The sequence below is a fragment of the Oncorhynchus masou genome, unplaced genomic scaffold (assembly GCF_036934945.1).
Source record: "Oncorhynchus masou masou isolate Uvic2021 unplaced genomic scaffold, UVic_Omas_1.1 unplaced_scaffold_1657, whole genome shotgun sequence".
NCBI classification, from domain to species: domain Eukaryota; kingdom Metazoa; phylum Chordata; class Actinopteri; order Salmoniformes; family Salmonidae; genus Oncorhynchus; species Oncorhynchus masou.
The window spans coordinates 85,343-97,842 of record NW_027006692.1 but is presented as its reverse complement, the minus strand read 5'-3'; the positions used below and the strand labels follow the sequence as shown (position 1 = coordinate 97,842).

At 46.1% G+C, this 12,500-nt stretch overlaps 1 protein-coding gene across 2 annotated transcripts in view; it reads left to right on the top strand.

Moving 5' to 3' along the window:
* The first annotated feature begins 3,118 nt into the window (after window positions 1-3,118).
* The window catches only part of LOC135531814 (methyl-CpG-binding domain protein 2-like), a 36,607-nt gene continuing 27,225 nt past the window's right edge, over window positions 3,119-12,500 (top strand). For both annotated transcript variants that reach the window (XM_064959603.1, XM_064959604.1), the window contains exon 1: window positions 3,119-3,583. In XM_064959603.1, coding sequence (XP_064815675.1) covers window positions 3,468-3,583 — 116 coding nt within the window. In that variant the 5' untranslated portion in view covers window positions 3,119-3,467. The remainder of the gene's footprint in view (window positions 3,584-12,500) is intronic.

Genomic DNA, 12,500 nt, shown 5'->3' with positions numbered 1-12,500 from the left:
CCCTGTATAGAGTGGGGTTAGGGTGGTGAGTTACCCCTGTATAGAGTGGGGTTAGGGTGGTGAGTTACCCCTGTATAGTGGGGTTAGGGTGGTGAGTTACCCCTGTATAGAGTGGGGTTAGGGTGGTAGGGAGTTACCCCTGTATAGAGTGGGGTTAGGGTGGTGAGTTACCCCTGTATAGAGTGGGGTTAGGGTGGTGAGTTACCCCTGTATAGAGTGGGGTTAGGGTGGTGAGTTACCCCTGTATAGAGTGGGGTTAGGGTGGTGAGTGACCCCTGTATAGAGTGGGGTTATGGTGGTGAGTTACCCCTGTATAGAGTGGGGTTAGGGTGGTGAGTTACCCCTGTATAGAGTGGGGGTGGTGAGTTACCCCTGTATAGAGTGGGGTTAGGGTGGTGAGTTACCCCTGTATAGAGTGGAGTTAGGGTGGTGGTTAGTGTGGTTAGGGTGGTGAGTTACCCCTGTATAGAGTGGGGTTAGGGTGGTGAGTTACCCCTGTATAGAGTGTGGTTAGGGTGGTGAGTTACCCCTGTATAGAGTGGGGTTAGGGTGGTGAGTTACCCCTGTATAGAGTGGGGTTAGGGTGGTGAGTTACCCCTGTATAGAGTGGGGTTAGGGTGGTGAGTTACCCCTGTATAGAGTGGGGTTAGGGTGGTGAGTTACCCCTGTATAGTGGGGTGGTGAGTTACCCCTGTATAGAGTGGGGTTAGGGTGGTGAGTTACCCCTGTATAGAGTGGGGTTAGGGTGGTGAGTTACCCCTGTATAGAGTGGGGGGGTGGTGAGTTACCCCTGTATAGAGTGGGTGGTGGTGAGTTACCCCTGTATAGAGTGGGGTTAGGGTGGTGAGTTACCCCTGTATAGAGTGGAGTTAGGGTGGTGAGTTACCCCTGTATAGAGTGTGGATAGGGTGGTGAGTTACCCCTGTATAGAGTGTGGTTAGGGTGGTGAGTTACCCCTGTATAGAGTGTGGTTAGGGTGGTGAGTTACCCCTGTATAGAGTGGGGTTAGGGTGGTGAGTTACCCCTGTATAGAGTAGGGTTAGGGTGGTGAGTTACCCCTGTATAGAGTGTGGTTAGGGTGGTGAGTTACCCCTGTATAGAGTGGGGTTAGTGTGGTGAGTTACCCCTGTATAGAGTGGGGTGGTGAGTTACCCCTGTATAGAGTGTGGTTAGGGTGGTGAGTTACCCCTGTATAGAGTGGGGTTAAGGTGGTGAGTTACCCCTGTATAGAGTGGGGTTAGGGTGGTGAGTTACCCCTGTATAGAGTGGGGTTAGGGTGGTGAGTTACCCCTTTATAGAGTGGGGTTAGGGTGGTGAGTTACCCCTGTATAGAGTGGGGTTAGGGTGGTGAGTTACCCCTGTATAGAGTGGGGTTAGGGTGGTGAGTTACCCCTATATAGAGTGGGGTTAGGGTGGTGAGTTACCCCTTTATAGAGTGGGGTTAAGGTGGTGAGTTACCCCTGTATAGAGTGGTGTTAGGGTGGTGAGTTACCCCTGTATAGAGTGGGGTTAGGGTGGTGAGTTACCCCTGTATAGAGTGGGGTTAGGGTGGTGAGTTACCCCTGTATAGAGTGGGGTGGTGAGTTACCCCTGTATAGAGTGGGGTTAGGGTGGTGAGTTACCCTTGTATAGAGTGGAGTTAGGGTGGTGAGTTACCCTGTATAGAGTGGAGTTAGGGTGGTGAGTTACCCCTGTATAGAGTGGGGTTAGGGTGGTGAGTTACCCCTGTATAGAGTGGGGTTAGGGTGGTGAGTTACCCCTGTATAGAGTGGGGTTAGGGTGGTGAGTTACCCCTGTATAGAGTGGGGTTAGGGTGGTGAGTTACCCCTGTATAGAGTGGGGTTAGGGTGGTGAGTTACCCCTGTATAGAGTGGGGTGGTGAGTTACCCCTGTATAGAGTGGGGTTAGGGTGGTGAGTTACCCCTGTATAGAGTGGGGTGGTGAGTTACCCCTGTATAGAGTGGGGTTAGGGTGGTGAGTTACCCCTTGTATAGAGTGGGTTAGGGTGGTAGTTACCCCTGTATAGAGTGGGGTGGTGAGTTACCCCTGTATAGAGTGGGGTTAGGGTGGTGAGTTACCCCTGTATAGAGTGGGGTGAGTTACCCCTGTATAGAGTGGTGTTAGGGTGGTGAGTTACCCCTGTGTAGAGTGGTGTTAGGGTGGTGGGTTACCCCTGTATACTTGTGGATTTTGAACATCAACAAAAAATCTAAAATCAAGATGTGTCCATTTGTTTGTCTACATGGCACTTTAAAAACAATGCAGATATTGTAGCAGTTTGAATAACACATCCGATTATCACTTTGGATTTCGATCGGTTGGTTTTATTATAGCTAATAAATAAGCTAATCATCGATGGATCACAAAATGTCTTTCCGTCTGTCTGTCCCCCCAATGCAAGCCGATAGTAGTTCGCGTCATCACATTCTCTTATCTGATTGGTGGAAAAAGCAGCTGCGGCTGTGGTAAGTAGTGACGACCGAAATACGTCTTTAGGGCCTTGATGAGGAAAGCCAATGATAATACACGCTGGAACATTCGAATTAAATACTGTTTTATTACATTGTTCGTATTTTAGGAACGAATGGTATTTTCTATGTAATTGTTACATCACAGCCATGGCTATAAGGGCTCCAGCTTTTGTAAAGTTAACGTTTTGCCTTTCTCAGCAATCCCTAACCCTTTTCCTAACCTTAAACCTAATTCTCCTAACCTACTGCGCAAATTATCCTAACCTACTACGTAAATTCTCCTAACCTATTACGCAAATTCTCCATAACCTACTGCGTAAATTATCCTAACCTACTGCGCAAATTCTCCATAACCTACTGCGTAAATTATCCTAACCTACTGCGCAAATTCTCCATAACCTACTACGCAAATTCTCCATAACCTACTACGCAAATTCTCCATAACCTACTACGCAAATTCTCCATAACCTACTGAGCAAATTCTCCTAAAAACCTGACAAAAGCCGTACAGCATCTAGTCAAAACCAACCCCTAGTTTCCGCCTTAGTGGGGAGGGGAGGGGGGGATGTGACCGAGAAGTGACGGGAGTGTTCAGTGGAGGCGGGGCGTTGCTCTGAGAACGGTTGCCAAGCGCCGGGTCACTGTGTGGGACGTGCTGAAATATCTGAACGTCACTGCCACCGCCGCCGCCTTTGGCCAAAGGAGATCTGTAACTACTGGCGGGTCACTCGCATTTTGGGATAGTTGAAGATCGAATTAGGAAACCTGTCAACAACAACCAAGGATTCAATATATATATATATATATATATATACCTACAGGATACAACAGCGGAAATAAAAGCTTTTCGCTCCGGTTTAGTGGTTAGTTCAAACGGCTTTAGTTAGAGCTTCACTTTTAGATCGCCAAGTCAGGTGTATTTATTAAACACGTTGTAACGTATTTCTTTGACTGAGTTGATTACAGCGATTGATGTGATTCCTAATTCTACACTAAATGGTTATGGAGAAGAAGAGGATGGATTGTCCCTCTCTGCCACCGGGCTGGAAGAAAGAAGAAGTGATCCGGAAGTCAGGGCTCAGTGCTGGCAAGAGTGATGTCTATTACTACAGGTAATGATCGAGCGTGATGTTAAACAACAATAATGTTACTTACTTTGCTTGATAAGTTCACAAGTTATAATAGCTGGTCTGATTTAGCTATCACAACTCGTTTCCAAATGAAAAAAAAAAAAATGTAGGCGAAAGCTTACAAGTTATCGATACCTTGAGCTTGGTCACCCACTTACGTTGGTTGCCACAATGTTGCTAATGTCAGCAGTGTGAACACTGTATCAATAACCCCAACACGTTACATTGTTTTCGTATAGACGCCACAAGTTCATATCTAACTGTTTAGACTGTAGAGCGGAGTTTTTATTCACGAAAACTCAGTAGTTATGTCTCAACATTATTTGGGTCACTTGGAGATTCTTGACATTGTCTTATCATGTGACTGACTGATTGGAAATGCAGTGATCTTGTTTGCAATCGAGGCTGAACTATTGGAACACGGCCCTCTGTTTAAAGTACAGTATCTTGTGAGTAATTCCTTGGCAATGTAGCCTTCCAGCATTGGACCAAATGGTCTGTAAAAGCCATGGTCTTTTGGAACCACTGGTGTCTATACATTCAACTCTTCAAAGCTCAAAGACAGCGCTGTCGGACTTCACCTTCCACAGTAACTCATCCCTATTGCTATCATCTAGTCAGACCATTACTCTGTTCCAGCTGTCTGCTAGGTACTGTCTGCTGGGTACTGTCTGCTGGGTACTGTCTGCTAGGTACTGTCTGCTATGTACTGTCTGCTGGGTACTGTCTGGTGGGTACTGTCTGCTGGGTACTGTCTGCTGGGTACTGTCTGCACTGTCTGCTGGGTACTGTCTGCTGGGTACTGTCTGCAACTGTCTGCTGGGTACTGTCTGCTGGGTACTGTCTGCTGGGTACTGTCTGCTGGGTACTGTCTGCTGGGTACTGTCTGCTGGGTACTGTCTGCTGGGTACTGTCTGCTGGGTACTGTCTGCTGGGTACTGTCTGCTGGGTACTGTGCTGGGTACTGGGTACTGTCTGCTGGGTACTGTCTGCTACTGTCTGCTGGGTACTGTCTGCTGGGTACTGTCTGCTGGGTACTGTCTGCTGGGTACTGTCTGCTGGGTACTGTCTGCTGGGTACTGTCTGCTGGGTACTGTCTGCTGGGTACTGTCTGCTGGGTACTGTCTGCTGGGTACTGTCTGGGTACTGTACTGCTGGGTACTGTCTGCTGGGTACTGTCTGCTGGGTACTGTCTGCTGGGTACTGTCTGCTGGGTACTGTCTGCTGGGTACTGTCTGCTGGGTACTGTCTGCTGGGTACTGTCTGCTGGGTACTGTCTGCTGGGTACTGTCTGCTGGGTACTGTCTGCTGGGTACTGTCTGCTGTACTGTCTGCTGGGTACTGTCTGCTGGGTACTGTCTGCTGGGTACTGTCTGCTGGGTACTGTCTGCTGGGTACTGTCTGCTGGGTACTGTCTGCTGGGTACTGTCTGCTGGGTACTGTCTGCTGGGTACTGTCTGCTGGGTACTGTCTGCTGGGTACTGTCTGCTGGGTACTGTCTGCTGGGTACTGTCTGCTGGGTACTGTCTGCTGGGTGCTGGGTACTGTCTGCTGGGTACTGTCTGCTGGGTACTGTCTGCTGGGTACTGTCTGCTGGGTACTGTCTGCTGGGTACTGTCTGCTGGGTACTGTCTGCTGGGTACTGTCTGCTGGGTACTGTCTGCTGGGTACTGTCTGCTGGGTACTGCTGGGTACTGTCTGCTGGGTACTGTCTGCTGGGTACTGTCTGCTGGGTACTGTCTGCTGGGTACTGTCTGCTGGGTACTGTCTGCTGGGTACTGTCTGCTGGGTACTGTCTGCTGGGTACTGTCTGCTGGGTACTGTCTGCTACTGTCTGCTGGGTACTGTCTGCTGGTACTGTCTGCTGGGTACTGTCTGCTGGGTACTGTCTGCTGGGTACTGTCTGCTGGGTACTGTCTGCTGGGTACTGTCTGCTGGGTACTGTCTGCTGGGTACTGTCTGCTGGGTACTGTCTGCTGGGTACTGTCTGCTGGGTACTGTCTGCTGGGTACTGTCTGCTGGGTACTGTCTGCTGGGTACTGTCTGCTGGGTACTGTCTGCTGGGTACTGTCTGCTGGGTACTGTCTGCTGGGTACTGTCTGCTGGGTACTGTCTGCTGGGTACTGTCTGCTGGGTACTGTCTGCTGGGTACTGTCTGCTGGGTACTGTCTGCTGGGTACTGTCTGCTGGGTACTGTCTGCTGGGTACTGTCTGCTGGGTACTGTCTGCTGGGTACTGTCTGCTGGGTACTGTCTGCTGGGTACTGTCTGCTGGGTACTGTCTGCTGGGTACTGTCTGCTGGGTACTGTCTGCTGGGTACTGTCTGCTGGGTACTGTCTGCTGGGTACTGTCTGCTGGGTACTGTCTGCTGGGTACTGTCTGCTGGGTAGGTATGGTCTGCTGGGTACTGTCTGCTGGGTACTGTCTGCTGGGTACTGTCTGCTGGGTACTGTCTGATGGGATTTTACCAACTTTATCTTGTCCATACTTCCACAATTTCTGACTTGGGAGACAACCAGTGTTTTCTAAACGTTGTCTAGTTGGGTTTGTTTTGAATCTAGAAAATGTGCCATTATTACATTTAAATACATGTTCTGCTCCATGAATACAACAATGTGTACGCCTCTATCTTGTCTATTTTGAAATATTTTATCATTGATTGAGAATGGTGGGTGTCCCAAGTGCCACATGTCATGATGCCGCTCAACCTTTCTCAAACAACGAGGGAAGATTTGAAATAGACAAGAGGACGGCGTACACATTGTTGTATTACTACATTTAACAACTTAAAGAGTTTTCTAGATTCAGACAAACCCCTGCAACTAGATACGGACGTTTAGAAAACATTTGTTCTCTTCCAGGTCGGGAATTGAGGAACTGTGTGCAAGTTCAGGTTAGTTAGGTACTGTTTGGTGTTTCACAGAATTTATCTAATCATTTGTATTTGTATGTATTATGGATCTCCATTCCTGGGGTCCAGTAAAATTAAGGCTGTTTTGCATTTTTTAAAAACATTATAATATATTCACAACATATTTCACAACATATTAAGTGTGTGCCCTCAGGCCCCTACTCTACTACCACATATCTACAACACAAAATCCGTGTGTGTATAGTTTGTATGTCATTGTGTGTTTATTTTCATGTGTTTGTGACTATTTTTGTGTCTCTTCACAGACCCCGTTGTTCCATCAGGTGTATTTTTACCTGTTTATTAAATCTGATTCTATTGCTGCATCAGTTACCTGATGTGGAATAGAGTTTCATGTAGTCATGGCTCTATGTAGTACTGTGGAATAGAGTTCCATGGTCATGGCTCTATGTCCATGTAGTACTGTGGAATAGAGTTCCATGTAGTCATGGCTCTATGTAGTACTGTGGAATAGAGTTCCATGTAGTCATGGCTCTATGTAGTACTGTGGAATAGAGTTCCATGTAGTCATGGCTCTATGTAGTACTGTGGAATAGAGTTCCATGTAGTCATGGCTCTATGTAGTACTGTGGAATAGAGTTCCATGTAGTCATGGCTCTATGTAGTACTGTGGAATAGAGTTCCATGTAGTCATGGCTCTATGTAGTACTGTGGAATAGAGTTCCATGTAGTCATGGCTCTATGTAGTACTGTGGAATAGAGTTTCATGTAGTCATGGCTCTATGTAGTACTGTGGAATAGAGTTCCATGTAGTCATGGCTCTATGTAGTACTGTGGAATAGAGTTCCATGTAGTCATGGCTCTATGTAGTACTGTGGAATAGAGTTTCATGTAGTCATGGCTCTATGTAGTACTGTGGAATAGAGTTCCATGTGGTCATGGCTCTATGTAGTACTGTGGAATAGAGTTCCATGTAGTCATGGCTCTATGTAGTACTGTGGAATAGAGTTCCATGTGTCATGGCTCTATGTAGTACTGTGGAATAGAGTTCCATGTAGTCATGGCTCTATGTAGTACTGTGGAATAGAGTTCCATGTAGTCATGGCTCTATGTAGTACTGTGGAATAGAGTTTCATGTAGTCATGGCTCTATGTAGTACTGTGGAATAGAGTTCCATGTAGTCATGGCTCTATGTAGTACTGTGGAATAGAGTTTCATGTAGTCATGGCTCTATGTAGTACTGTGGAATAGAGTTCCATGTAGTCATGGCTCTATGTAGTACTGTGGAATAGAGTTCCATGTAGTCATGTCTCTATGTAGTACTGTAGAATAGAGTTCCATGTAGTCATGGCTCTATGTAGTACTGTGGAATAGAGTTTCATGTAGTCATGGCTCTATGTAGTACTGTGGAATAGAGTTCCATGTAGTCATGGCTCTATGTAGTACTGTGGAATAGAGTTTCATGTAGTCATGGCTCTATGTAGTACTGTGGAATAGAGTTCCATGTAGTCATGGCTCTATGTAGTACTGTGGAATAGAGTTTCATGTAGTCATGGCTCTATGTAGTACTGTGGAATAGAGTTCCATGTAGTCATGGCTCTATGTAGTACTGGGCGCCTCCCATAGTCTGTTCTGGATTGTGAAGAGACCTTTGGGGACATGTCTTGTGGGGTATGGATGGGTGTCTGAGCTGTGTGCCAGTAGTTTAAACAGACAGCTCAGTGCATTCTGCTTGTCAATACCTCTCATAAATACAAGTAGTAATGAATCTCTTTTCTGCTTTGAGCCATGAGAGATTAACATGCATATTATTAATATTAGCTCTCTGTGTACATCTAAGGCCCAGCCGTGCTGCCCTGTTCAGAACCAGCTGTGCTGCCCTGTTCAGAACCAGCCGTGCTGCCCTGTTCAGAACCAGCCGTGCTGCCCTGTTCAGAACCAGCCGTGCTGCCCTGTTCAGAACCAGCTGTGCTGCCCTGTTCTGAACCAGCTAGTGCTGCCCTGTTCAGAACCAGCTGTGCTGCCCTGTTCTGAACCAGCCGTGCTGCCCTGTTCAGAACCAGCCGTGCTGCCCTGTTCAGAACCAGCTGTGCTGCCCTGTTCTGAACCAGCCGTGCTGCCCTGTTCTGAACCATCCGTGCTGCCCTGTTCTGAACCATCCGTGCTGCCCTGTTCTGAGTTGATTGTAGTTTTCCTAAGTCCCTCTTTGTGGCACAAACAGTGGTCCAGGTGAGACCAAACTAGGGCCTGAAGGACCTGCCTTGTTGACAGTGTTGTTAAGAAGGTAGAAACTAGGGCCTGTAGGACCTGCCTTGTTGATAGTGTTGTTAAGAAGGTAGAAACTAGGGCCTGTAGGACCTGCCTTGTTGATAGTGTTGTTAAGAAGGTAGAAACTAGGGCCTGTAGGACCTGACTTATTGATAGTGTTGTTAAGAAGGTAGAAACTAGGGCCTGAATGACCTGCCTTATTGATAGTGTTGTTAAGAAGGTAGAAACTAGGGCCTGAATGACCTGCCTTATTGATAGTGTTGTTAAGAAGGTAGAAACTAGGGCCTGAATGACCTGCCTTATTGATAGTGCTGTTAAGAAGGTAGAAACTAGGGCCTGAATGACCTGCCTTATTGATAGTGCTGTTAAGAAGGCCGAGAAGGTAGAGCAGTGCTTTATTATGGACAGACTTCTCCCCATCTTAGCTACTGTTGTATCAATATGTTTTGACCATGACAGTTTACAATCCAGGGTTACTCCAAGCAGTTTAGTTTCCTCAACATGCTCAATTACCACTTTATTTATTACAATATTTAGTTTCGGTTCAGGGTTTAGTGAATAATTTGTTCCAAATACAATGCTTATAGTTTTTAAATTATTTAGCACTAATTTATTCCTTGCCACCCATTCTGAAACTAACTGCAGCTCTTTGTTGAGTGTTGCAGTCATTTCAGTCTCTGTAGTAGCTGACGTGTACAGTGTTGAGTCATCAGCATACATAGACACATACTTTATTCAAACCCAGTGGCTTGTCATTAGTAAAGATTGAAAACAGTAAGTGGCATTGGGAGCTGCCTTGGGGAATTCCTGATTATTCCTGGATTATGTTGGAGAGGCTTCCATTAAAGAACACCCTCTGTGTTCTGTTAGACAGGTAACTCTTTATCCACATTATAGCAGGGGGTGTAAAGCCATAACACATACGTTTTTCCAGCAACAGACTATGATCGATAATGTCAAAAGCTGCACTGAAGTCCTCCAAAACAGAAATCATTTTATCATCAATTTCTCTCAGCCAATCAGTGATTTGTGTAAGTGCTGTGCTTGTTGAATGTCCTTTCCTATAAGCTGAAAGTCTGTTATTATTATTTGTTTTTACTGTAAAATAGCATTGTATCTGGTCAAACACTATTTTTTTCCAAAAGTTTACAAACGGTCTGTAACAGGCTTTATTTTCCTTAGGTAGGGGAATAGCATTTGCTTCCCTCCAGGCCTGAGGGCACACACTTTCTAGTAGTCTTAGATTGAAGATATGGCAAATGGGAGTGGCAATATTGTCCTCAGTTACCCTCAGTTCTTGTCCATCCAAGTTGTCAGACCCCGGTACCAATGGGTTTTTATGGACCATTTTAGAAGGACCATGCTGAAGGCTACATTGCCAAGGAATTCCTCACAGGTACTGTACTTTAGACAGAGGGCTGAGTTCCTAGTCGGGAATTGAGAATGTATTTAGGTTGGTTGGTAATTCTCTGTTGCTATACCAACCAGTAGCAAACCTGTAACGGCTAACGGAGCATCGCATTAGCCTGTTACAATCTGCTCGTTACATCTATTGGTGATCCGATGCAGGTTCCTCAATTCCAACTTGTTGCGGACTATATATGTGACGGTGTATGTTGTGTGCGTTTGAGAGGAGTCCAGATTCAAGCAAATCGATACTATGAAAGTTAGCAACGTTTGTGTGTTCTTGTGATTATTGAGTTTTCCTTCCACCTGCGAAAATCAAAGAGAAACGTAGCTCATGCAATTCATTCACCTTGAATCCCAACGAGTCAATTATCAGATTAAGATACATTTTGTTCCAGGTAACATCTGTAATTATCAGAGCATAGACAATTTACAACATGCTAGGCCATGCATGATTCCCTCATCCCCCTCCTCAGCTCAGTGTTCTGAAGGCAAAGCCCTCTGGGCCTGAATGAGCGCCTCTAGTGTGACTACGGCTGCTTTGCATCCTGGGACCAATAGGCCAATGAGCCTGTCTGTATATGTACTCTACACCCAAGCCCCTTCCTCTCTCCACTTGGTGAAAAACATGCCTCATTCCTATTTAAATGGTGTGATCCCAGCAGCATGTGATGAGTGTGTGCTGTGTAGACCTGTGTATTAGTGGGGAGCTGTGTAGCGTAGATCTGTGTGATGGTGTGAAGAGTGTGTGGTGAAAGCGTGTGAGGCCTGTGTGATTATCTGTGTGTAAGGGCAACGGATGGTCTGAGGTGAGGCCTGTGTGATTATCTGTGAGTAAGGGCAACGGATGGTCTGAGGTGAGGCCTGTGTGATTATCTGTGTGTAAGGGCAACGGATGGTCTGAGGTGAGGCCTGTGTGATTATCTGTTGTAAGGGCAACGGATGGTCTGAGGTGAGGCCTGTGTGATTATCTGTGAGTAAGGGCAACGGATGGTCTGAGGTAAGGCCTGTGTGATTATCTGTGAGTAAGGGCAACGGATGGTCTGAGGTGAGGCCTGTGTGATTATCTGTGTGTAAGGGCAACGGATGGTCTGAGGTGAGGCCTGTGTGATTATCTGTGAGTAAGGGCAACGGATGGTCTGAGGTAAGGCCTGTGTGATTATCTGTGTGTAAGGGCAACGGATGGTCTGAGGTGAGGCCTGTGTGATTATCTGTGAGTAAGGGCAACGGATGGTCTGAGGTGAGGCCTGTGTGATTATCTGTGAGTAAGGGCAACGGATGGTCTGAGGTGAGGCCTGTGTGATTATCTGTGAGTAAGGGCAACGGATGGTCTGAGGTGAGGCCTGTGTGATTATCTGTGAGTAATTCAACGGATGGTCTGAGTGAGTTCTTGTGGGCATCTGTGTGTAAAGGGCGGTGTGTAGTTTGTTGTGTACTTGTACTTGTTAGCATTTACCTGGCATCCGCTATGAGAATTCCTTGTATTATTTACCTGGCATTATGAGAATTCCTTGATTACTCTTCCATTTACCTAGCATCCTCTATGAGAATTCCTTAGTACTTGTTAGCTTTTACCTAGCATCTATAAGAATTCCTTAGTACTCGTTAGTATTCTGGTAAACGGTAATACTGTAATATTCCCGAATGGCACAGGCAGGATATGGAAATCTGATAAACTCTAATTTACAGGTACAAACATCCTCACCCAAGCACCAGACATCCATGAACCTTGAAAAGTAGTCAAAATTTGGTCAGTGGGCAAATTTTAAACCAATCATAGATGTCTGTGATGTGATGTGTTTGTAGCCTAACCTGCACAAGGAGCTGCCAAATCTGTGATTTTTAGTGCATTTTGTATTGGGTATTAGAATAAGTCTGTAGGTGGTAATATCTCTCTAGGAGCTGATTTGTCAGTATTGTGAAGCTAAGATTTGAACGGAGAAACTTTCTTTCCATCCTATCCTACACAAGCTCCAACGATGCACTTAGCGACTTCTCTCTGCGTTGTTACGTCTTCGGCTGTTGTAAGTAGTCTTCGTTGAAAACACTCGTAAGCCAAATTCTATCGGGAAACCAGGTCCTGGCCCGGTCTGAGTTTTGACCATTCTCGTGGTGAGAGAGCAGCCAAAAAACAGGAGCCACGGGACATACTGATTATTCAATGCCACACCTATTGGTTGGTATGCAAACTAAACAGATGCTGTTGATCCCAGTGTTGGCTCTTTTCTCTGCACATTTCAAGTAATTGTAGTGACACTCACTAAATTAAACTCTTCTTAACAGTGTTATGAATCCCATAACTAGCCTACAGATGTTGTTGCACTCGTTCTGTTATTTAGAATGTTATTTTAC